Consider the following 26,307-nt stretch of genomic DNA (forward strand, 5'->3'; position numbering starts at 1 on the left):
CCGCTTGACAATAGCCCAGTATTTCTCAATTGGGCGGAGCTCTGGCGTGTTGGGAGGGTTCTTGTCCTTGGGAACCACCTGCACGTTGTTGGCGGCGTACATGGCCTTTTTACCGTAATGGCAAGATGCCAAATCCGGCCAAAACAGTACGGAACAACCGTGTTTCTTCAGGAAAGGCAGCAGACGTTTATTCAAACACTCTTTCACGTAAATTTCTTGGTTGACAGTCCTGGAAGCTATGAAAATGCTGCTTTTCAAGCCACAGGTACAGATGGCTTGCCAAACCAGATATTTCTTTGCGAACTTTGACAGTTTCATGTGCTTGAAAACATCTACTACCTTTCCCCTTCCTTTTGCCGTAAAAAACTCCTGTCCCGGAAGCTGCTTGTAGTCGGCTTTGACGTAGGTTTCGTCGTCCATTACCACGCAGTCAAACTTCGTCAGCATCGTCGTGTACAGCCTCCGGGATCGCGCTTTGGCCGTCGTATTTTGTTTATCATCGCGATTTGGAGTCACTACCTTCTTGTAAGTCGATAGTCCGGCTCGTTTTTTGGCTCGATGCACGGTTGTAGACGATACACCCAGCTTATTTGCGGCATCTCGGAGAGAGAGGTTAGGGTTTCGCTTGAAACTACCGGCAACTCTCTTTGTCGTCTCAGCGGCTTCCGGTTTTCGATTTCCCCCCGATTCAGACTTCCTGGCTGTCGACAAACGTTCCCCAAACACTTTAATTACATTTGTAACGGTTGATTTGGCAACTTTTAGCGATTTTGCCAACTTTGCGTGCGAGTAGCTCGGATTTTCGCGATGCGCGAGCAAAATTTTGATACGCTGCTCGTCTTGCTTTTGACAACTGAAGAGTGAATTCCAAAATCAAAATAGGAGCAACATTCTACACACACTTGAAGGTGTGGGGTGTTCAGTTTTTTTAAATGCAAAATTGAAAGAAATACGTCAAGTTGATATTGACCAAATTTTGACCGTATCACCATTTATAAGGGTCGAGTGATCCGTGCTCTGGCGAGTAAACTACAATCAGGCCTGGATGTTTTGTCCGACTATTTTAAGAGCTGGAAGATTTGTATCAATGCAGCTAAAACACAAACCATTCTGTTTCCACATTTGTATTCACCTCGGCTTGTTCCGCCTGCTAACGTCAAGATCCATCTTGATAGCACTCCCATTGAATGGTCGAGTGAAGTAGTCTACCTTGGTCTCACCCTCGATAGCAAATTGCTATTCCGATCCCATGTGGACAAGACATCCACCAAGTGTAACATCTTGATCAGGTCGCTCTACCCTCTGATAAACAGGAAGTCCACCCTGTCCCTCAAAAACAAGCTTGCTGTCCACAAGCAAATCATACTGCCGGCTATTGAGTATGGTATGCCAATCTGGGAGAGTTGTGCAAAGTGCCACCACTTAAAGCTTCAGAGGATCCAAAACAAGATCCTCAGAATGATCCTTAACAGTCCACCGCGAACTCGTAATTCTGAGATTCACCACCTGGCCGGTCTTCAAACACTCGAGGAGCGAAAGACTTCCACGCTGGAAAGGTTCAGAGTCGCCTGTCTGCGATCAAACCACCAGATCATTCGTGATTTGGCAACCTAGTTTAAGTAGTTAGGTGCTCAAGTAGGTAGGTTATCAAATTTTTAAATTCAAACCAAAACAATCCCACAAAGGGTATCCTGTAAATTAGCGCCAAACGCAATCATCACATTAGAATAACCAATTAACTAGAACAAAGATGAAGAGCCAAAGGCTAACCAATTGAAATGTTAAATCAAATGTTGAAACATAAAACCCAGAAAATAAACGTAAATTTTACTACTACGTGCTTTTGCTCATTGTCGCCTCTGACGGCGTGGCTAAAGGTGGATCACGACGTGACCACAATGAAGAATGCGACACAATGAGGAATGAGGAAAAGCAATATATGTTGACCCCCTCCCCCCTTCACAACAACCTCTCCCCCCCCCCCTTCAACAATAACCCGAAAAAGACATGGACTTTGACGATCACTTTTTTTCCGGGAAATAAATTTTAGACAAACCATAATTATTAGTAAAAACAGAAGTTTTTCCCTTAATTTCTTCCCGCACCAAAACTTTCAATTTTGAGAAAAACAAATTGCTTGAAAGACATATTCGATGATATTTTGTTGGTGAATTACACACAACTGATTGTAAAACATATCTGGTACCTCTATACATGAAATTATATTAACATCCAAAGTCCATCCTTTTTTTCCATATTCTGCACAAAAGAAACGTTCTGTCCCGCCCCCATTCATAATAAAATGGCGGGAAATCCTGTCAGTCGCGGGTAGGGTTACCATATGACATCCTAAAGGAGGACATGTCTTCCTTTTTCAATAGTTTTTCTACATCCTCCTTATGCCCAAAAATGTCCTCCTTTTTAATCCTTGCATTTTTTCCAGTAACATATTCATACAATTGTGTTCAAAGAGCGTTGTTTGCAGAGCTTATTTGTTTAATCATACTACAGCTGTCAACTCCTTCTACAATGATCACGCCTTCCTTCGGATGGGAAGTAAAGCCGTTGGTCCCCGGTTCATGAGTTGATGGGTCGATAGGTAGGGTCCAGGTGTGGGAGCTGCCTTCCTGGCACGTCGGTAGCATTGGTGCTCAGCACGGAAAACAAGATCGACGGAAAAAACAAACCAAAGGAAAAAAAAAAAAAAAAAAAACTCCTTCTACAATTAGGCTGCGGTCCATTTGGTGAATTTTAACTTATATTTGACTGATGGAAAATTTTCAAATAAACCTGCTATGCTAGACTTATTTCAAACAAACCAGAAATCAATTTTGACAAACAATTTCTCGAAAATCGGACGATCAAAACATAGGGATGTCCGAAAATTATTTTATTTATTTAGTGTCAATGAAAATTCATCAATTTTTCTGAATTTTTACTTAAATTTGACATTTTGAAAATAAATTATAATGTTCGGAAATCTCTCTGTTATCGATCGTGTGATTTTCGAGTTGTTTGTCAAAACTGATTCCTGGTCTGCCAGAAATAAGTCTTGTACAATAGCAGGTTTATTTGAAAATTTTCTATCTCTCAAATTTAAGTTGAAATTCTCCGGAACACAGCCACACAGATTAAATCCAACATGTGTTCGATTTTAACGTTCTGGTTCTATGGGATTTTAGGTATTTCAAGCATAACTATTCAAGTCGACGTATCTGATTTTGTAAACAATCACTTCAATCGACGATTTGTGGCAACTGCAAGCTCACTCACTGAAACTAACAACACTATCTAGTAGGTGAGAGTTTCCCCTACCTGATGATGGTGTTTGTTTGCGTGGGTGAGTTAGCAGTTAGGACAAATCGTCGATTGAAGAGATTGTTTGCAAAAGCAAATACGTCGATTTGAATGGTTACGCTAGATTTGTTTAGGCCGCAGCCATACTGAGAGGAAAGAGGCACGCGAAGCGTGAAATTGAATGTAAGGAATAATATTTATCAATAATAGAAATTCTTTTGTATAGAACGCTTAGCGCGCCTCTTCGCTCCCACCATGGCTGCGGCCTTAGAGTCCTATGCTGAATCAATAGTAAAATTATCAGGTTGCTTAGTACCTTTGCAAATCATGAATTTTGTGATAGCGGACATATTATTAAAACGTTTGATAAAAACTCATTGTCCTACTTTAATGTTAAGAAAGAAATCATTGTCCTCCATTTCATTTGAGGTTTGGAGATTAAAACCTCAAAAGAAATGTCCTCCTTTTCAAGTTTTTGATATGGTAACCCTAGTTACGGAGCTTAGAAAGTATGTTTTGAGCAGAATATGTAAAAAAAGGAGGGTCTTCGGATGTATTTTTTCTGCAAAATATGTAAAAAAGGAAGGACGTCAGATGTTAACCTAAATGCATATATCATGCATCATAGATAGAGATAGATAGATAGGTTCTACATCATACTGCGGTCGTGTCTAGGACACAAACTTTTTTTTTTATTTTTTTTTTTAATGTTGATAATATTTGGCACTTTTGAATGTCTTCCAATAACATTTTTTTTTCCGAAAGATCAGAATTTTTGAATGAACACGTCCTGGCTGGCTCATCGATATGATTAAAACTATTTGTCCTATGTGTATGTTTCTGAACAATCACATTTCAGAATTCTTCCAAACATTTATTTCAATCGTTTAAATTTACGAATAACTTATTATCTGAAATTTTCGAATTATTATTATAGTCACTTTAACACTCTTGGGTCATTGGTGACTTGTCCGGGGGTGAAATTTGAACTCGTGACTTTGGCGTGAGAGGTATGGATGTTAACCACTACGCCGGGGTCGCCCCCGATTGTTTTTATATATAATGCTAAAAACATTGTTAAATTGACATATATGTTACTTTACTTCTTAACAATCCGAATACGGTGGGTAAAAAACTTTACGCCGACTATGAAGCCTACTAAAAGCGTGTAACGGCAAGTTTACAATAACATAACTTAGCCATTTCTTGATGAATTTCAAAAATTGCGGTACCTCTAGAATTCCTAGGGTCTGTAGATTATTTTGATTTAAAAAATTGAAAATAGGGTCGCCTACGTTTTTTAAAAGTGAAAAGAGTCGTAACACGTTTTTTTTTAAGGTGTGTTTATGGGTTTTGCAAATGGCTTAAGATTAGATTAATAGGCACAAATGTTTATGATTAGCCAAAATGCAGTCATGGTTTATTTATATGAATCCTGGAGACAACGGAACGGTCCTCGAAAGATCCGATCTTTTGAAATTGGATCTTTTCTCCATCCAGTCTTCGTTGTTCCTTACTAGAGAGTTGATACTAACAGTTTTTAGAATCCTAAGATATCCTCCAAGGTCTCCTTCAAAAAGTTTCACTGACCTTGTAATCCTTAGAGCACACTTTTCGGCTTCTAATTGTACAAATTGATCCAATGGTATAAAGCCAAGCATCCAATGCCACCGATGGTGTACTTCTCATTGCACCTGTTATTGAGAGAGTTGCTAACCTTTGGAATTTTTCTAACATTCTCTGAGCAACACTCTCTTTTGTTTTTGGCCACCCTGGGTTTCACAATTGCCGAGTAAATCCAATGGATCATTTTCGGTTCTAGTCTCCACTGTTTACCGAATGTTCTTTTACGTATCCATAGAGCATTAGTAGCTTTGTTTATTGCCTGCTCTAGATGCATGTTTCAATTAAGTTTACTATCAAGGAGTACTCCAAGATATTTGACAGCATTAGAAGTTCTAAAACTGTGCCTTTCAATCTTATGTTGTCTAATGAAAATGTATTCCTTCACGTAAATGGCACAATAGTTGCTTTAGAAGGATTTATGTTCAATCCTTCCCTATCACACCATGATGAGACAAAATTTAAGGCAATTTTCATTCTGTTAGCGATAATACAATCATATTTGCCACGTACAATTATGACTATATCATATGCGAAGCCAACTATTTCGAAACCTTGAGCTATTAAATTTTTGAGAAGATCATCAACTATTAAAGACCACAATAGAGGTGATAACACGCCTCCTTGCGAGCATCCTTTGGTTGCTCCTACACTGATGAGTGAGCTTCCAAGGTTTGCTGATATTTCTCTTTTCGATAACATCTCATTGATCCAATTTATAATGCTTTGATCGAAACCACGTTTCATCATAGCTGTAGTCATTGAATCGTGAGATGAATTATCGAATGCACCTTCAAGGAATGCAGCAAGTGAAATTTCTTTGACTTCAAAAGAATTTTTTTTTAGTTTTGTAACAACCGTATGGAGTAGACTGCCAGCGAAAATGGTAATTTTTAATTTCGCTAACAAACCATATACAAAATGTTTATTGCCTCGAAAAATGACCCTATGCAAAATTTGAGCTCAATCGGACATGATTTAGGGGTGGCGCAAACGCGTCAAAGTTTGACTTTTTTCACTCTCGAAAATCTCCCAAGGGGGACATGAAATTTCGGAAATTAAATTTTTTTTTTGTGCCAAGTGTTTTAAAAAAACATGAAACGTCAATATTTGGTGTTATCACGATTTTTTTTTTTTATTCAAAAATCGACTTTCTGGGACTTACCATTTTTTTCATGAGTTCTATATGGAATATATAAGATTGATGAGTCGGCTTCTAAAACTGTTCACAATTGTCTCATATATCGAATTAAACCACCATTTAGGATCTAATACGAAATAATTCACTAGAGTGGTCCAATTATTCTTTATTAGGGTGGTCTAAAAATTCAAAAATATATGAAAAACCACAACTTTTCATCAGAAATTCCTAAAATCAATTGTAAAAATATCTTGAATTCCGTTAATCTGTTTTTTTGGGAATCATGAGTTTTACACAAGAGGAACATTTGCCTGAAAAGATGAAACAATACTTGTTTTATACTTTGCCATATATTTCCTTATTAGCTACACCAAATCAGATTTCCTGGTACTCTTATAATTTTGTCGATGATCTTCAACTAATTGTAAAATGCACTGCTTTTGATCTTCATCGGTTGATAGTTTTGAATTGTATGTTTTAATCAATGCTATACCACGCTCTGCATTATCATTAACTACTTCCAAACATTGAACCCGTCTTTTGGCATTTTTAAACTCGATGGAACTACTCCACTGCTCCATATCGACATTCAGCAACGACTTCAGAATTTGGGGAGCTTTGAATAAGTTTTCAATACCACTGCTGCCTTGTACAAACGAGTGTAGTTCAATCGTTGAAATATCGTTGAATTCAACAATGGATCTGGCTGTAATGATTTTATGAGTATCTGTAAAAAAAAATCATTAGAAAGTTAAATGCAAATGTATCAATTAAAGCATTTACCTGATGACCTTTTTCTTAACCGAAGGTCTACATTTTCGTCGAACATACATAGTCCGATAAGGCTGTTGTCCAAATATTGCAAGTGAGTTAAAAGTCCTTTACGTACTGCTTTCGCAACGTCTTCATCAACAGTTTCATATTCCTTCAATATTTTTAACAGGTTCAGATCGTTGTTGGGTGCCATCGCAGCACACGGAGAAAGAAACCAACTATTCAAATAAATTTTTACAATGAACACACAAAATCGAGCTAGTTGATTTTTAGTTTTATCTGGTAAAGCAAATTCATGTCGAAGAATAAACATTTTCAAAGAATAAATGATTTTGGCCATCCACCATGCATTGTGGAACGCAAAAGGAGCTCTTATTTGTAATTTTTCATCGATTTTTCCACCCAAATATAAAATGGCAAGTTGTAGAACCTCTCGGTAATCACAACGGTGGTGTTGCTCTCTAATTTGTTTTTCATAAAACTCCAATAACGCCAATCTTTCTATTTCCGAAATAGCTATTTTAAAAAAATCATCATCCATACCTGAGTGGTATGAAGTCTTTTCCAAATGTGCCATTTTGATTGGAATTCCTTAAAAATCTCAACATTTGGAGACTTTGACGTTTCAAATTTCAGAATTTTCAAAGCTTTGCCAAGTAGCAGTTCATGTATGTGGTGTCTACAAAGGAGGCCTATAAGCTGCCTCTTAAACAATTTGTCCAGGTACTGACATGCACCTTTTTTTTCTACCGGTGTTTGATGCAGTAGTATCAAAAGATGTAAACATAATTCTGAAAACAAACGATAAAATAGTCAGAATTCAATAATTTGCTAATGCCTTCGCCTGATACAACTATGGCCAAGCGCTCGGTTTTTGGTAGAGCTTTGGATGGTAATATGTTAGGTAGCAGCTTAGAATCCCAATGTACTGTTAAATTTATATCTGGCTTAAACAACGCTTTTAAATCATGATGCATTTGTAAGCGAATTCCTGCTCTGGCGATTCTGACATATTCCTTGTTCAACAATAATGATGAAACATCGTGCCCTAAAGCTTTAGCGATCGATGATATTAGAAACACAGCATTTCGATCACTCACTTTACAGCGGTCCAATGCAGCAGCTACCTCAACTGTAACAACTCGTATCAGTTGCGATTTACGTGTCAAAGCTGGTTTTGGAGAACCTAGAACGTTCAAAATATATTAATATGGATGGTAATAGGTGTATAATCTAAAAGAAAAAAAAAACATTAGTAAAACATCACAACGTACCTGTTTTTGGAGAAGCTCTTTCGGATGTACTAGGCGAGTACACTGACCCAGCCTGGCTGTCGTTTTGTGATGATGTTTCAATTGAGGTTGCACTACAAATTTGATCCGGTCTTTGGCTTGACCCTTCTTCCTCAAAATCGCTACACGAAATGGTTTCATTGGTAGGGAGAACCTCAGTTTCTTCTTCAAGATGAGCTTTTTCCCGCTGTTTTTGCAAATATTGCATCACCTGCTTTTCTTCACGGGTTTTTGCCTTAAAATTCATCCCGATATCAAACAAACTCCGCAATGATCCATGAAATGTGTTCCATTTTTCGACGTCTTTCTTAGCCATTCTAAGTTTGCATTTTTATAAGGCTTTCCAGGTATTGAAAAATAGCAACAGTTTTTTCTTTATGCTTATGTCATTTACCAAATGTGTTAAGTTTTTTTTCTTCCAAGCATCCTTTAATTCCTTTATTGTTAGGAAGGCACTAAGCTTACAACTTTTTTTTTTGGTTGTTCTACCAAGGTACATCCCTGTTTGTAGAACTATTCTCAAATTCTTCTCAAGTGTTTGAGCTAATTACTATCGTGTCTCTTTCTGCCACTAGCTCTGAATTATATAACTCCCAGTCTGTTTTCCTGGGATCTCTAAAAGTTTGTGTGGGCTGTTGACCAGCCTCACATTCAAATAATATTTGATTATGATCAGACAAAGATATTTCGTCTGATACATGCCAATTTTTGATTTTGTCCGAGGTTATTGCACTGCACAAAGTCAAATCAAGAACTTCTTGTCTCATTGCATTTATAAAGATTGGAGCATCTCCTCTAAATAGTATCTTAGTATCTCTATATAGTATCTAAATGTAATATTACATATGTCTATATCATTGTTAGAAATATAATCTAAAAGGTACTCACCTCTGGTATTGATGTCCATGCTAGCCCATATCGTGTGATGAGCATTTGCATCACAGCCAATTATAAATACCTTATTTTGTTTCTTGCAGTATGAAACAAACCCCGCTACTTCTGGTGGAGGTACATCTCCCAAGTCTCCGGGAAAGTATGCTGAAGCAACATAGATTTCTAATTTCCCGTGAGTTGTTGGAACCTCCATCATGACCACAACAATGTCTCTTTTTATAAATTCTATAATAGGAACTAAATTTACTCTTCCATTTACTAATGTCGTTTTCGTTTTTGCGGTGTAGCACCGGTGTAGTGTAAGCAGGAATAAGCGCGAGTCTTTTACAGCTCAACAACATTTGTTTGTCAACAAAGGTGCAATATATCAGAATATAGATCAGAAAAATGGTCGCAGTGATAAAAATACCCGACAAGGAAAAAAAAAAAAAAAAAGGTGCATCCTATATCTACACCATAAATTATTTCGGTGTACGGCAGTGCAGCACCGGTGTAGCTACACCGCAAAAACGAAAACGACATAAAATTGCAGCTCTTGGAGCTAATTGCTATTCATCGTAACTTAACTTACAAGACGTTTTAGGAACTCCTAATATCCTACTTTTAATTGTCCATGGCTCCTGAATAAGAGCAATGTCCAGTTTTCTCTCCGTGAATCTTTTACAAAGTACAGCAGTTCCTCCCTTCGTATGGTGAAGGGTCACTAGAACAAATTTTATTTTATTGTTGTTGTTCGCCGCTTGCATGGGTATTTAGCTCTTACCCAACATTGTTTTTGCGGTTCCCCTTATTTGGATCACTTTCTGCTTGGATCCTTATAAGTCTGTATCCTGGTTTCAATTCTTGTGGTGTATTTTTTCTTTTCCGACTGTATTTGTTGTGTGGCCAGGAGAATTACGGTTTATTTTGCTCTCAACACCACTTGCCCCTGGAATTTCGTTATTTTGATCTACGGTCATCACCGTCAGTGCCTACGTGGATCTTTTGAGAGTCACCATCATCCCTTTGCCCTGGTCTTTCATTACCATCGTGAAGATTTCTTTTTTGAAACTTTTTCCTTATGTTGGCATTTCCAAACATGAAATCAAGGATGAATTTACTGTTTTTTAAGCAGTTCAAGGATCCTCCATCGACAGTGAAAACTAGTTCTACATGTTTGTTTTTTACGTTGCGCTGCAGTATCCTCCATGCACCAACAGCCAACCCATCGTTTTGACTTTCTAGAAGAGTCAGAATTTCTTCATTGTTGTCGTCTGCACTCCAAGGGAAGAAACCAATGAGTATTTCAAGACGCAGATAGAACAACATTCGAGCAAAACGGATATTATCAAATAACACTTATATTTTATACGTGTCATGTCAAGGCTCATGTCTAATCACTACTCGTTAGACTCGCATTTCTTCCAAATCGGGCTCGCAGGCAGCAATTTGTGCGCTTGTGGTAGTGGCTATCACGCTATCGACCACGTGCTTTGGTCATGCACCCTACATTGTGTTGCTAGATCCGAGTTATCCGCATCCCTCAGGGCCCGAGGAAAACAACCTTTGCGGCCCGTTAGAGACATCTTGGCGAGCCGAGATCTCGAATATTTTAATTTAATTTATGTGTTTTTAAAACGGATCGATCTGAGGATTTAGTAGTTAGTGTCATCTTGTGTTCTCTCAAGTTGCTAGGTCTCCATCGGTGTACCCCCATGTTTGTCTTTTTCTCCAGTATGTCGCTTAGTTCTAGATCAAGAGCACATTGCTCTAAAAAACCTTGTGCTCTATATCCCTACCCTGCCACCCGTTTGTTACAATTTGTTACCCCTAACCTCGAGATAGCCGCGAGTAATTGGCCCCCGCTTTACTAACGTTAGTTTTAAGTAATTTTGTAACCCAAACGATGAATATCGGCTCCGCAAAGCTACGGCAAATGAGCCTGGAAAAAATAAACACATTAAAAAAAATAACACTTATATGAACTGTGCTATTTCGTTCTAAACCAAAAATTTTGTGTAAATTAAACCATTTCTGATCAGAAATGTTATTGCTAGAACCTCACCGCTTGCTATTTTCAGAATTTATGTACATGTACGGTTTTTGATCTGATTTCCGTCCTACTAAGCACAACCAGCGCATCTCTCTTTTTTGAACGGGTTTGAACAAAAAAATTAATATTTCTGACAAAAATTACTTCTAAATGTATTCACCTTTCCATACGTACCGTTGGATTCGATAAAGAGTTACAAATTGTTGAGATATTGTTCAAAATCTAATACTGCTTCTTGATTCTAAATTCGTCCTACGAGTTTCAATTCCGCCCTAACGCATTGAAACGCCATTAGATTTTCTTCGTCCAACAGATAAACGTAGAAAAGGGGGATTCTCTAGGAGCGCTTCTTTTGTTTTGAGAACATTGAGCGTAAATATTCATACAATGGGCTTCTAGTTACAATGATCAGATATTCGTTTAGCTGTTTAGATAGAATAAATTCATTTTTTTTAAACAGTGTAAAGTATACTTAAAAGACGGTAATCTTTTTTAGATACTGGATTATCGATCTTTCCAATAAGTATTGTAAATTTTACAAGAACCAAAATGGGCGAATTTTAGCTAGAATGCCCTAGTAAAATTTTAAGTTTTATAAAGTAATACAAAGCTACTATAAAACAACATTCATAAAACCCTGGTCAAGGCTACTTTGCCATTGATGAAGCGACCAAAACCTCATTAAGACTAGAATCTGTCTAGTTGGCCCATCCTGGAGAAGGTTCTGAAGGGTAAATTTTCCTAGCTCTTCGAGATTGAATTACTGCCAAAAGGTTGTATGACGAACGTATTGAGAACCATTTGAAACCCTTATTTAAGCTACAATAAAACCTATTTGGCAAAAATAAAAACCTTTTTAAAGCCATTTTCTCTAGTCGCTTGTTTAATCCACAAGAAAAATCATCAATCAAGATAGAAAAGGATTCAAAAATACCAACCGATCTTAACAATATAATTGAAATATAAACTGATCATATAAAAAGCCTATTCAAATTCCAAAATTATTAAAATTGTTCTCATAAAGTGGCCAAGTTGTAGGTGCCATATTAAATCCTATGTGAAATGTACTTGAAAACATCGAAAAAAATAAGTCCGCCGTCGGAAAACGTTGATCTGACTTATTATTTTTAATCGAGAAGAAAAATTAATTATTATTCAGATTGATCATTAAGCTCAGCCGAGATATGTTTTATGATTATCGTATTTCAAATATCTGCTCATTTCTAAATTGACCAAAATAAAGTTATATCCATGGAAATACACATTGAAAACGAAGTTTGTAAAAATCAAACTAATTAATTGTAACATGGCGGTGGCTTCGCATGGGCCATTTGTGAAAAAGTTGGTTTGCTTTAATGAAATCCCTCACAAATTCATAAGGTTTTAAAATAGCTTTTATGAAGAAAACTTCCTGACTGAATTGTATTTATCTAAAGCCATTTTGCGTGATCCTATCCCGTTCATATTTATGGCTGCATTTATGGAGGAAAAGTTGCCTGCAAAGAGTTAAACGTCAAAGTTTGTTTATCTTTCGATAGTTGCGTTGTTCGATCATTGCAACGAGGTTTTACTCCAGCGTTCTTCCAGGGGATTTTCAGAGGGAATCAGTTACTAAGAAAGTGTGCGGAACTGTTTTGCAACATTTCGCATATATCGCAACAACTGGAAGCTCAAACGTTCCCGTAAAATATTCCCTTTTCCGGATGATTCCCGAAGTGCACCATCAAACGATGCCGTTGAGATTAAGTACGTTTGCATGAAATTTTGAACCTTTCGCTGAATAAAATTACTGCTATGAATCGGAAACCAGCGGTTTGCTGTAAGTACAAATGCAAATTATTTCGTTCGTCCGATCTGGAGAAGGCTGGTCTGGTTTTAGACTGCTTCATAAAGGAGACGGTCAACACCGGTCAGAACGTGATGCAAGATGAACCAGATGCTCAGTCGTTGCTGAAATTGACTTCCCTTCGGTCGTTAACATCGCTTGAATTTGTCATCCTACTTCGTCTACTCTTCGAGATTTCCTTGTCATAAATATTGTTTTTATTCACTATGAGGATCCAACTTTTGAGTTCAATTTGGAAACATAGTAATAGGGGATTTTATGGTACACTTTAACAAGTCTAAACAACAACAATATATGCTTTTTGCTCTCATTTAAAACTGAATTGTTTTATAGTTGCTTTTATAATGACAGAACAACTTTATAGAGTATTTTATAAAGGCATTAATAAACAATAGCTAATGAAGTTTATGATTGATTTACATAACAGTTTTATGGAGGTATTAAGAGCTGCTTCAAATTTATTTTTTAAACAAGTTTCTCAACAGATTATAAAAGGTCTTTAAAACAGTAATAAGCTGAATTACTAACCAGTAATGTTTTACACTTTGAAATGCTGTATTTAAACTAAATGGATTGTTTATTTCCGTTATAAAACCATCATAAACCAGAGTGGATGCCAAGTAGCTGCTGAATTGTTTCTTTGGGTGTAAATCATTGTCCATAAAAAACAATTAAGCAAAGTTTCATGCAAATCCGAGAAGGTCGAGTTTTTCGTCATTTGGCGTGGAACTGCTCATAAACTTACAATCTTGACGTTCTCCATACGTTTTGATACAGACATCAACGTTTGTTGAAAAAACTTCCAGAAGACATGTAAATAATTATCACACGGTCAATAAAATTCCAAAATACCAAAATTAAATGAACGTCACCCAAAAAAAAAATAAAACACCACATTCACAAGCAATGAACCCAAGGCGAATCCCGTTATGTCCAAAACCATGCACACAGGTGAGGATGGACGGTGCATTCCGCTATATCGACCGGATTTCCAGCATGAAAGAAGCCGCTGATTTTTGACAGGCATTCTTCCTATAAATACACATAAAATTTCGCTCCAGGAGATCGTCACCTCATTGCCATATACATCTCCTGAAGGGTCAGTAACCGTTTTCGACCATCATGCAGGCGAAAGAGGGGCAAAAATCACATCCACACCTTTCGGCGGTTGTCGGTTGCATGTAATCGCAGCAGCGCATCAGAAAGTGTGCATCACCGAACAAATGCAACATAAAAGACTATGCCGTCTTCGTCGTCATCGTCGCCGGTACCAGATGTAATTGATTTTGATAAAAGCTGCTCCCTCAATCATTTTGCCGTTTACACATGGGTGAAATTAATGCAACATGATGGAGTGCATTAATTCGCTTGTCTGTCGGCTGCCGGAGCGTGTAATCCGAGAGCGTGGTGCACGCGAGATGAGTCGTGGTCTCTTCCTTGTCGCCTGATGCGACGACGACATGACACGACACTGGATGAGTGGAGTGACTGTTTTTGGTGAATGTGTTCTACCTGCCTTGCTGGAGTCATGACGGTCACTTTCTCCCACAGCCGGAGGACGATCTCGTCATTTGTTATGCGTTGATCGTAATCAGAATGGTTTGTAGAGTTCATAAAAATATATAACTGAAGATAAAGTGGTACTTGGCGGGAGCATATTCGGTTACCGTTACTCGGACAGAATCATTCTTTGTAAAAAAAAATAGCAATCTGTCCCTGGAAGGCATTTAAGAAAGGGAGGTCCATCATGGGTGGTAATTTGACATTATGGGTTCCGGAATCAAGAAGTAAACCCGGATTAAATCTTTCTCCGCCTGAGATTCGACCCAACCTAATACAAAATCCATCTTCCAAACAGGCAAAACCACGGCAGCTGTATGCTGGACAAACCAAAGACGGACCTCATCGAGCCATCCTCCACGCACACGAAGCTAGCCGGCGAGAAGTTCAACAACAACCAACAGTGCGAACTTGTGTTCGGGAACGGGTCCCGCATCTGCTCCTACATGCCGGTCTGCGAACGACTGTGGTGTAACAACGGAGACGAACTGCTCGGCTGTCGGACGCAACACATGCCGTGGGCCGATGGCACCAGCTGCGGCGAGAACCAGTGGTGCCAGAAGGGCAAGTGTGTCTACGTGAACCGGAAGGCACTGCAACCGCAGGACGGTGGCTGGGGCCAGTGGAGTCCGTGAGTATTGCGACGGTTGATTTGTGTTAAATTGAATGAATCGGAACTGATTGGAGGGTTTTTCAGGTTCAGCGAATGCAGTCGCAGCTGCGGTGCGGGTGTGCAAATATCGACGCGAAACTGCGATTCGCCTCCACCGGCGAACGGGGGCAAATACTGCACAGGGATGCGAATGCAGTACAGATCTTGCAATACGGAGGATTGTCCCGAGAGAACTTTGGACTTCCGGGAGGAGCAATGTCACGAATTGGATGGTAACAACTTTGAAATACCTGGTCTGGAGAAGGATGTCAAGTGGATTCCGAAGTATGGAGTCAAAGCGGAGGACCAGTGCAAGCTGTACTGTCGGGTTAAGGACTCAAACAACTATTTTCTTTTGAGAGATAAGGTGAAGGATGGTACGCCTTGTACGCATCCACATGAGTCGTACGATATGTGCATCAATGGGCAGTGCAGAAGAGCTGGTTGCGACTATGTGTTCGACTCGGACGCCACGATGGACAAGTGCGGAAACTGTCGAGGCACCAACGACACATGCAGCGAAGTCAGCGGAAAGTTTCCGTTTTCCAAAATGGCGTACTCGCAGAAGAAGCCTCAGAAGATTGTCCGGATACCGCGAGGTGCTACCAATATTGTCATCATCCAGCCCGGGTATAAGGATGATGGAAATTATATAGGTAAGTGTCAGTTCGGTCTATAGACTAGGACGCATACTGATCGGAATTAATTCGGTTTTCAGCTTTGCGAGACGAGAATTACGAGTATATTTTTAATCCACCGAAATCGACGGTGGTGTCCGGATTCAAAAAGCGGCTTTTTGCCGGAGTCATGCTTGAGTACAATGGGCCAGATGAAGAGGTGGAAACGATTAGATCGGACTATGGTCGACCTGTGAAGCAGGATTTGATCGTCGAAGTCATCTTCTATGCGAAGATGCACCCGGTCAGTGAAAACATTGTCGAATACAGCTATACTATTCCGATCGACCGTCAAACGGTGGCGGTATCCAAGATTCCTTCCCACGTGCAGCAGAATCCTAGTCAGAACACGATTCCGAACTACCAGTGGAAGATGTCCGATTGGAGCAAATGTGATCAAAGTTGTTCCGGTAAGCGGCACCGAACGGCCGGATGTTTCGATATCGAAACAGGCAAAGAGACACCCATATCGAACTGTAGGAACAGTGCCAAGCCGAGGGAGGACTACGAACCATGCAATACGGAGTGCAAATTTGAGTGAGTATTTTGAGCTTGGATTATATCTGTCGTTGGTGTTGACACATGCGTTCTGCCTTCTTTAGATGGGAAGCGACCAGTTCGGAGTGTTCAAATTCTTGTGGTGAAGGCTTCAAGAACGTCCAGTACCAGTGTGTTCAACGGTACATCAAAACCCAGCAGACCAACCCGGTTGATCCGGCCTACTGTTCCAACATTCGTAAGCCGAGCACTTTGGAGAAGTGCCACGGACCATGCCCGGATGCAACCTGGTCCTACAGCGATTGGGAACCGGTAAATTACAACCAGCCAGAACTCCCCTTCATTTTGTACTGCCTTTGGGAGAACATGATCGCCTTAATAATGATCCATTTTTTATCTCTCTTCTTGTATCTCTCTTTCTTTCTCTATCTCACATGTCTCGCAAATGCATGTGTTGGGGGAATACATCCGTATTGTGTTACGTCCCGAATCGAAACGGCTTGTACACCTGTTATATATCACCTGTTATATCAATCCATGTTATACGTGTATGTGTGCGTCCATTTTACGTATTCTGCTTTGAATAAAAACAAAAAAAAAACGAAAAACAACAACGAAAACTCAGTGTTCGCGAACGTGTGGTGGTGGAAGGCAGAACCGTACCGTCAGCTGTCTGTCGTCTCCGGAAGGTTTCCGGATAAGCGACGACTTCTGCGCCAAGCAACCGAGAGAGGAAACCTACCGTCGCTGCAACACCGACAACTGCCCCGAGTGGGTCACAGGAGAACTGACACCGGTAGCTATCTTGTTCCGCCATCAGAAGATGGAGGCTTTTGAATGTTCCTGCCGATCTCCTCCTTGCCAAGCTCCTCATTCTCTTTCGGTGTTTCTATCCCTTAACGACCTCCTCTCACACTCACTCACTCACTCACTCTCTTCAAATTGGCAATGTTTATTCCTGGAAAATTGTACCACTCTCCGCTCCAAGCCGAAATCCTCTCGCACCTGTTTTAGAGAAAGAGAACAGTAGCTTGCCGAAAGTGCGTGGTTGCAGCAAAGGAGAAATAATTGCTGGATTATTGCAACCATGGATCTTTCTATTAATAAAAATATGTGGGACATATCAAACAAGTTGCCGTTGGAGCTTCGGTTAAGGGGAAAAGGGTTGTTAGTAGCGATTCTTCAAGGTTAGGTTACTCACAATGTAATGAGCAATTCCACACACAAAGCCAGGCCTCTGGTGATCAGTCATTTTTGAACAACGGAACTGTTCGGAAAAAGTTTAAAAGTCAGTGAAAAAAACTAAAATTAGAAAATTTATTCATATTTGATGATGAAAAATATGTTTTTTTTTTATTTTATTAGTTTCTTATGTGAAACGATCATTAGGAATTGAACCGACTTTTTCAGTTTGTTCAAAAACCCTTTTAAATTTTACCGACTTCGGTGATCTGAATGCAGTATGCATGGCCAAAAAATAATGGAATTTTCGACTCAACCTTCTCCGATTAGCATGAAATTTTGCGTAATGATCAGTTCCAGGCAGTGTTGGGAAAATATCAAAAAATCAAATCTCATCCAAAAACAAGATCACGCTTGATTTTCGTAGACAAATATCAACAAGCAAACAACTGTGGTTGATTTTGCAAGCTGTGATATTGCAGCTCAGAATATCAAGCTAACACAATTCACCAGCTCCAAATCTCACCAAACGGTGGTGAGATTGAGTTTAATGATTTTTGTTTTACACCCGAATGTAACCGAAACTTATGTAACGCCTGGCAGCAGTCGCTTCGTGCCTGCCATCGGTGAAGATAAAAAGAGGGAGCATTATTATACCCTATCTTTCTAAGAAAACGAGTTGAAACGGAATCATTTTTGCGTCGATTTACACGTTGTGAATAGTCTCGATATCAAGCATGATATTTTGCTCCAACATCACGCGTAGTATTGAGAACGCATGAGAGCGGAAAAATAGTAAATTGATTATGCCATCACTGATAATTGCCCAACTAACAATTTTGGTTTTATCTTGGTTTTGAAGAGGCCTTATAGGCTTGAAATGAACTTGAAGACCACATTAAAATTGGAAATGTTGCTTGGGTGGTTTGGAATATCATCCAAAATGCGTGTAGTTCAGTTCTTTATTCTTTTTTTATTATAGTAACTTTAACACTCATGGATCATTCGTGACTTATTCCGGCTAGATTTGAGCTCATGATAATGATGATTACCCCTAGGTTTGAGATAGACGATTGATCTCTATGATAATCAAGTACTTTGACTTTGGCGTGAGAGGTATGGATTCAGATCTTTATGTTTTACAGACTAACCAAGGTACGATATTCTGACTAATCGTGCGTACATGGTTAGTGCTGTAGCAACAGAATTCAAACCTTTTTTCCTGACAACTAAAAGGAATTCTAATAAATTACTCTGTAAGCTATCGTGGTAGGAACAAAGGACGAATCGCCGTTTGTCCCGTGCGCGAACAGACTGTGAGTGAAAGAATAGAATAGAATTGTTTGTAAATATGATGATGCTTGATAGTTTACTACAGTGAAAGCATGAGAAGAAAATTGTAAACAGATTTAACTACACACTTAGAAAAATTCATGTAAATTTAGGTGTTCTGAGACTGACATATACGAGCGTCAATTTTGACATAAAATTAAGTCATGATAGACACGAAATTCAGCTCAATGAAACGTACGTTTCGTCGAGTAACAAACTCTTCCGTCTCGGAGCACTTAATTTTACATGACACGTTTGTTTACGTGTCATCCTTTATGTCAAAGATGGATTCCGTCACGTGTAAAATTAGGATTTTCGAAGTGTGTATTACATAACTATTAGAGCGGGTCATCGTTATATGAAAAAACACAAACTTTACCGCACCAGAGACCATATTTTGTATGAAACCGTGCAACTAAGTATGTACAAATATAGTCCAGGAAGTGCCTAACAACTTTGCCAAAGGAAGTACGATGCTAGAATGTATCTAAAAAAAGTTATAGCTATTCAAATATTTATGGTTTGAATTAAACACCAAAAATCCCTTTTTCTGCCAACACTGCCAGTCAGATTCCAAACTGACTGAAATAATAATATCGGAGTTTCTTATCTTACCGATTTGGTATGTTCAGATGAATTATTCAAAAACAATTGCTCTATCTCATATGTGTAGTTGGAGAGGGGTGGTTAATAATATACCCCATCCAAGCATGGGAAAAATCGTTTCATTTTGCATTTACTACTCACTCACACGCATACAACATCAGAAACGAACAGCAGCTTATGCGAGTCGCACTAACAGACAGCTGAGCGGCCAGCGCCGGTGGTGTAGTGGTAAGCGTGACTGCTTCCTAACACCCCGATGGGTCTGGGTTCAATCCCAGCCGAGGTCGGTGGGATTTTTCTGAGGCATAAAAATCTCTGGTCACGTCTTCCTTCGGAAGGGAAGTAAAGCCGTTGGTCCCAGCCCATGTGTATGTGTGTTGAATAGGTGCGATATCCTACGCAGATGTGGAAGCTGCCTTCCTGTACATTCGATTGCCGTCAATGGATGGCAATCGATGTCCGTCGGTGATTGGCGGCACTAGATTGCGGAACAGAGACCGACGACGAAAGAAGAAGACAGCTGAGCGTAACATGAATGATTCTGAGTGTAATAGTGTGGAAGATTCCTCTTTTATTATTTTTTCAATGCTGAGAGAAAACGAAAACTGTCTTCACCAGTTTTGTCTCAGACACAGGTACAGTCGGATTTCGCTTGTTGGGCTAACTTTAAGTGGGTTAAGCTTCAGTTGGGCTCCCAAGCCAAACGTCACTTCTAACAGTGCTGATTCCTTTTCGAAATTTCGATCGGCTTCATGCAAAAACCGGAAAACGAGTGGAATTATGATACAATGCGATACAACGAGTTGCTTCCTTGATACTTGTCAACGATATGGCTGAATGAGGGGTGGAGCTAATTTCTGACTTATCAAGAAATCCACCCGAGACCTAGTTCAACAGCAATATTTGCTTCAAGGGATAGAACAGCATCGAAAAGAGTACCCTGAGAAATCGTAAAATATATAAAAATGAAATATAATCATCAAAATCCAATGACATTTGTGTGAATATATCTGACATTGTATATTGCACCAAAAGAGTAGGGAAGAGAATGGTAGTACTCGCTTTACAACTGCTCTTATGAGATTAAGCTAATGTTTTTGAATTATCCATCCGAACAACTCGAGATATGGGAAACTTCGGAGAGCCGGAAAGCATACAACCCCCCCCCCCTCCCCCATATCTAACTACGCCTTTTAAATGGAGCACATGTTTTTATGTTTTTGAATACATCTGAACATACCAACTTGACAAGATCAGAAACACCGAAGTTATTGCAGTTTGAAGTCTTACCTCCATTTTTATGGGTGAGGGGGGGGTGTCAAATTGAAAAATTGTGATTGAATAATTCATCTGAACATACCAAAACGATACAATAATTAACTACGAATTTGGAGTCTGACTTTCATTGGTACACCGGCAGTGTTGGCAGAAAAAGGAATTTTTGGCATTTGAACAGCTATCACTTTTTTTAGTGACATTCTAGCACAATACATTTTTTAACAAAGTTTTTAGGCAGTTTAACGTATTTAGATGCGTAGTTTGTGCAAAATTGTGACCCTAGTAATAAAGATGCAAAAAAGTAGGTTTTCCCATACTAATTTCCATACAAATTTCAAATGCAATGCGGAAAGCCGGGTTACAAACAATCGTCCCCAAATTTTGCACAGTCGTTTGGGACCCCAAATTGAACCAAAAAAAATTGTTCTAAAAAAAAATGATCATGATGACCCATCCTAATAACTATGCATATGATGTAAAATAAATTGAATGGGTAAATGCAAATTTTATAAAGGTTTAAATGATTCTTGAAGACCAAATTATTGCCTACAAGACTATGATAAAACCAAAATTGTTACTTAGATCCCGGTGCGGTTTGGGTTTTCCCGAATTTTTGCCGGTTTTTCGTCGAATTTCCCGATTTTCCCGGTTGGATGGACACCCTGTCTAAACCGGTCAATTCAAGAGATACAAAAAAAAAGTTGTTATTACAACGTAGCTACAACTTTGCCGGAGTATGCATACCTTTATTTGAATTTTATATTTCAAAGATGATAAGAGCCACTCCAGTATTAATTGACACCAAAATAAGGGCTTAGGGAACAATTTTCTACAAGACACATTTTCCAAAAGTTTAAATTTCAGCCACCAAATCCATCTTCCCTGCGAAATTACCATTTTGGATCACTGTGCATTGTGGAAGCTCCTGTATCACCGACAAACCGACATGAAACTTGATCTAGATAAAAATATTTTTTTCCAGAATTGATCAGACTCGAACCAATTCATAACTTTCGCATGCGGGATCATGGCTTAGCTAAATATTTCCCGCGAACACGGAGCCACATGTCAGTAGTGTGCTTTGGTCAGAAATTGTATGGTTGTTGCTATGGTCATTCATGTCGGTTTGTCGGTGCCTTTATTGCTGAGGGAGTTTTTCATGAAAAAAAAATCGCATGTCGTTTTTACACTTTGGGAAATTTATTCCCTGGTTAGTCACATCCCAAGTAACAATTTGGGTTTTATGAGGGTTCTGAAGACTATGATTTAGGCTTGAAGAACGCTTTAAAAATATGATAAATCTTGCTTTGTTACATGGGATTGCACTCTGAGGACTAACTCTAGCAATCCTATAATTTTCAAAACATTCTATTTTTCGAAGTAAAAAGATCAGCATCGTTAGAACCTTATCGAAAATTGATCTCACAACACAAATTCTACATTATTTCACTCCAATTGCAACTTGTTTGATTTATTAACTCTTGATGTTCTTTGTTACATTACAATATTTCTTGACACACTATTCTATTTTGTTTTTCTCTCTCTCTCTCTCTCACGACATTCCGGGAAACGCATTGTCAACCACATACACTCTCAATTGTAAATACCAAACAACAAACGCTTCCTGCAACACATTTTCAAACACCCCAACCCGAAATCTACCTACAACTACCCTACAACTTCATGAAAAAAAAATATCTCTTCAACTCTTCCATCGATGTTCATAAACAAACGCAAATCTATCCACCGTCCAGTGTTCGGTCACCTGCGGGGAAGGACAACAACGGTATGCTATCCACTGTGTACTAAACAATGTTAGCGTTAATGCGGCCCTGTGCGGCATTCGGCCGGTGGCCGTTATTGTCAACTGTACCATGCCACCCTGCGAGAAGAAGGTATACCAACAATCGTCCTGTTTTATTTGATTTTATTTATTTTCCGTATCTGTTCGCTTTCAATGCCATCGCCACACAAAGGTTTATGTAGGGAACAAAATTCTGATCGGCTTTTTTTCTGTTTCATACAAAACAAATCTTTTCGCTTTATGTGTGATACCTTTATTTAGATGTTTAAATTGTTGGCGCTTAATTCGAATTATGGTTCAACCCGCATTAGACAAAGCATCAATCTACACTTGCACAAGATATTAACACACCTTTTCTTCCACTTGGAAAATCCCAGCAAGACTCCCCTACCTATGCATACTCGGCCTATGAAACGAAGCCCATCGTCGCTCGGCAGGACAGCAACTACTACTCGGCATTAAACACACCCATCACCTACCAGAATGGGTCCTCCGATCCCTACAAGTGGTGCACCGGCACCTGGAGTATTTGCAACGCCAAGTGCAACGGCGGTTTCAAGCGGCGGAAGGTGCAGTGCTGCTACAAGTCCAACGAATCGACCGTGGACGATCGCTACTGCCCCGCGGACAACAAGCCCTCGGAACAGACCAACTGCGGTAACTTCCGCTGTCCGGTGTGGAACTTTGGCCAGTGGGGTGAGGTATGTACGCACGGTTTGAGATTTGAGATTTGAGTGTAATTGTTGGAATTCAACCTTCTGCCGATCGCAACTAAAAATGCTGATTTTATGTTTTCCAAGCAAAGACTCAATCGCGAATGAATGTCCTCAAGTGTGAATTGGTTCATTCGCGAATGAATCGTTTTGCAAGACCAACGAGCATCATCTAACCAGAAACGAACTCGCGCACGCACGCATACATGCAGCTACATACATCCTAAAAGCAATACCCCCAATCCGGATAGACAATTGGCTTCACTGTAAAAGATCTGAATTTCGAAAAATTTGCGAACAAAACTGAATCGGTTTTTTAATATTTGATTTTTTGATTTCCCGAATGCAAGCGCTTTGTTTTGTGACAGTTCGTTTTTAATTGAAAACTAGTATCGATACCGATTCAAACAGAAAACGTTCACTGGGATGTGTAATGATTCTTATGTTTTGAATAGTTTACAGTAGGATTGATTGCAAAGCGTCCACGATTGATTCAATGTGATATATGATGACAAAAAATTGAATAATTAGGCCTTATTAAAAAAAAACTTCTCTCTATCAGTATTGAGAAACGAAACTGTTGAAGATTTCAATTATTATTAATGTATTGATCAGATATTCTAGTAAAGTAAGTTGAAATGTGGTTAATAGCCACGTTTTACAATCTGATTTTGGAAAATTCTTAACGGCTATCATGATTATTATAGTATAAGTAAAAGTGAAAAAGTTAAACTGAGAAATGCATTTTGTTGATCATCAATTAAAGGTTTTCTAAACTCAATCAGATATTTTTATGAAAATTAGCTAGCTGTCACTAGTAAGGTGACAATAGTTACCGCGAGTGAGGTGACTCTCCATTTGTTCTGCATAGACAGTCACCTTAGTAAAAGGAAATACATATCCGTCATTGAAACGGGAAACGACCTCCGTCATTTATTTATTTATATGCACGTATATCAACAGATATAACCTGATCCTGTAAAAGAGCTAGTCCTAATTCTAGTGCGTGGAAGGTGAAAGTCAAATCTGAATGACACCCTGTTAAACGCACATTGTAATCCACCGACTCCATAGTTCGTGAGATAAAATCAGGCATAACATTTGATAACGGCACAAAACATTTGTAAACAAACATTCTAAGGCCCATTACACGCGAAACAAAGTACGCCAACGCAAACCAACAACTTCATCGGATGTGGCAACTATCACCTTTCCGAAAGTGGTATAGGTTTGCGTGGGCGTACTTTGGTTCGCGTGTAAAGGGCCTTAGAAAGTTTGTTTACAAATGCTTTTGTGCCGTTATCAAATGTTATGCCTGAAATGGTATTCATTGGAAAAAACGCGGGAACGAGCATGAATGTTGATGGAACTTAGAACCAGGCTTGGGCATTGTCAACCCCATGACTATGTAACAAAGACAACAACAAAATGTTAACGCTCATCTGACAGTACGATGCCAGAGTCGATGTTATATTAATAGTCCCGCCAAGAGAAAATGTTGCGAACAAGCAGCACTGTTTGTGATTTATTTTTCGTCAGAGTAAACGGCAACCAGATTTTTAGCGTTAGCATCGGATGACTTTCATTCAGAAGTGAAACATTTCATGTCGATAACGGAGCTTCTGAGAGACAAAAACAATTATAGAACCTAAAAAATGTTTAAACAAGTGCTTGGTAAAACTTGTAAACATCACAATGTACTAAATAAAGCGAAAAATGTTGTTTATCTAAAATTACTAAAATATTGTCAGTAATGAATGCAATACTTGCTTTCACTGGCTGTGGTCAGACTTGTTGAAACTCCTCAAACTCACTGGTGCTTTTAAAACACTCTTGTCTAGAAATACTCAGAGGGAGAGATGGGCAAAGAGTTGAGTGTTCACTCGGCTGTCGACAAAAGCAGGCCACTCTCGATGTGTGCCACGCGATCGTCTGTTTACTCGGCAGCAACCATTGTGTGGTCCTCCTCATTGTTCTTCATCAGCAGTTCTTTCGGTCGATGCGTCGTCGACTTTGGAAAGCAACGGTTTCGTGATGAGTGTGTGAGTGCTGACCACATTTTGCGTCCATTGCTGCAATGGACGCGCTCTGACCCTCGTTGGCGTACAACAATTTGCCATACAATGAAACTACTGGAAGCGGCTTCAGTTCTGATGGAGGAGGCTTTTTGGATAGCGGAAGATAAAGTGTTTATTGTGTTGTACCTTTTGACTATAGCTTTAAGATGTATTGTATAGTGACCAAGAATCCTCGGCTCTGTTAAGTTAATTCGGTTGAGCCTTATCAAATAAATTAATAAACAAAAAAGATGGGCAAAGAGAATGTTTTGAGCCAAATGAACTGCCAAAATCTGAGCCAATCGAACATTCCAATGAGAATTTGGCCGAGGATTTCTTATTCTTACTAGATTATATTTGACAGTATTGCAATCGAACAGAAATTCAATCACCTTTATGTTTCGTGTGCTTCTCAAATTCAACTAGTTTTTGGAATCAAAAACAATATTCTAACTCTATTAATTAATTGATCTTGATTGGTTAATTAATGGCACCATGAAATGTGCAAAATATTGCGATGCAATCAACTATTATTTTGTACGTAAATCGAATCAAAAATAAAAGTCATGTGAAATGCTAGCTTCAAGCAAGGGTTGCAAGATAATTTAGGTACAAATCATTGCTGCCGAATTGTATTTTGTTTTCTCCGCCTATCTCTCCCTAGGAGTATTTCTACTCTTGTCCTGCGAGTTTAGCCAGCCCTTACTTCGAGGGAGTGGCGACAGGAATGTGGAAGAAGTAAACAAAAACTCCTCGAAAGAGAGGGAGAGTGAACTTCAGCGAGAGGATGATTTGACGTGAGGTGCGCTTTTCGAGACTCCGGATGACTTTTTTGTTCGACGCAAGAAGCTCAGAGTACACCCAGAGCACAGACAAACAGACGTAACTCTTTGAAAAAGTTTTTCTTGAATATATAGTATCTCAAAACATAGGACCTCAGTAACGACATCTCTCGGACTTCTCTCGGAAAACAAGCTTGCTCGTCAAGTCTCAAACAATATTGCATACAAGTTTGATATAATGTATAGAAACGTCCAAGTGATCCGATG

The 26,307-nt window shown here is 39.1% G+C and overlaps 1 protein-coding gene across 3 annotated transcripts in view; it reads left to right on the forward strand.

Moving 5' to 3' along the window:
• AdamTS-A (ADAM metallopeptidase with thrombospondin type 1 motif A) overlaps positions 1-26,307 on the forward strand; it is a 629,564-nt gene that overhangs the window by 589,474 nt on the left and 13,783 nt on the right. Inside the window, exons 11-17 of one of the 3 annotated variants that reach the window (XM_065220620.1) lie at positions 14,758-15,090; positions 15,157-15,767; positions 15,830-16,325; positions 16,391-16,598; positions 16,912-17,082; positions 22,439-22,579; positions 22,866-23,189. In XM_065220620.1, the coding sequence (XP_065076692.1) occupies positions 14,758-15,090; positions 15,157-15,767; positions 15,830-16,325; positions 16,391-16,598; positions 16,912-17,082; positions 22,439-22,579; positions 22,866-23,189 (2,284 nt within the window). The remainder of the gene's footprint in view (positions 1-14,757; positions 15,091-15,156; positions 15,768-15,829; positions 16,326-16,390; positions 16,599-16,911; positions 17,083-22,438; positions 22,580-22,865; positions 23,190-26,307) is intronic. The other 2 variants (XM_065220621.1, XM_065220622.1) reach the window with 2 other exon arrangements.

The sequence above is a fragment of the Ochlerotatus camptorhynchus genome, unplaced genomic scaffold (genome assembly GCF_037179485.1).
Source record: "Ochlerotatus camptorhynchus isolate MF236.1 unplaced genomic scaffold, CSIRO-AGI_Acam_v1.1 ptg000130l, whole genome shotgun sequence".
Classification (NCBI taxonomy): Eukaryota; Metazoa; Arthropoda; class Insecta; order Diptera; family Culicidae; genus Ochlerotatus; species Ochlerotatus camptorhynchus.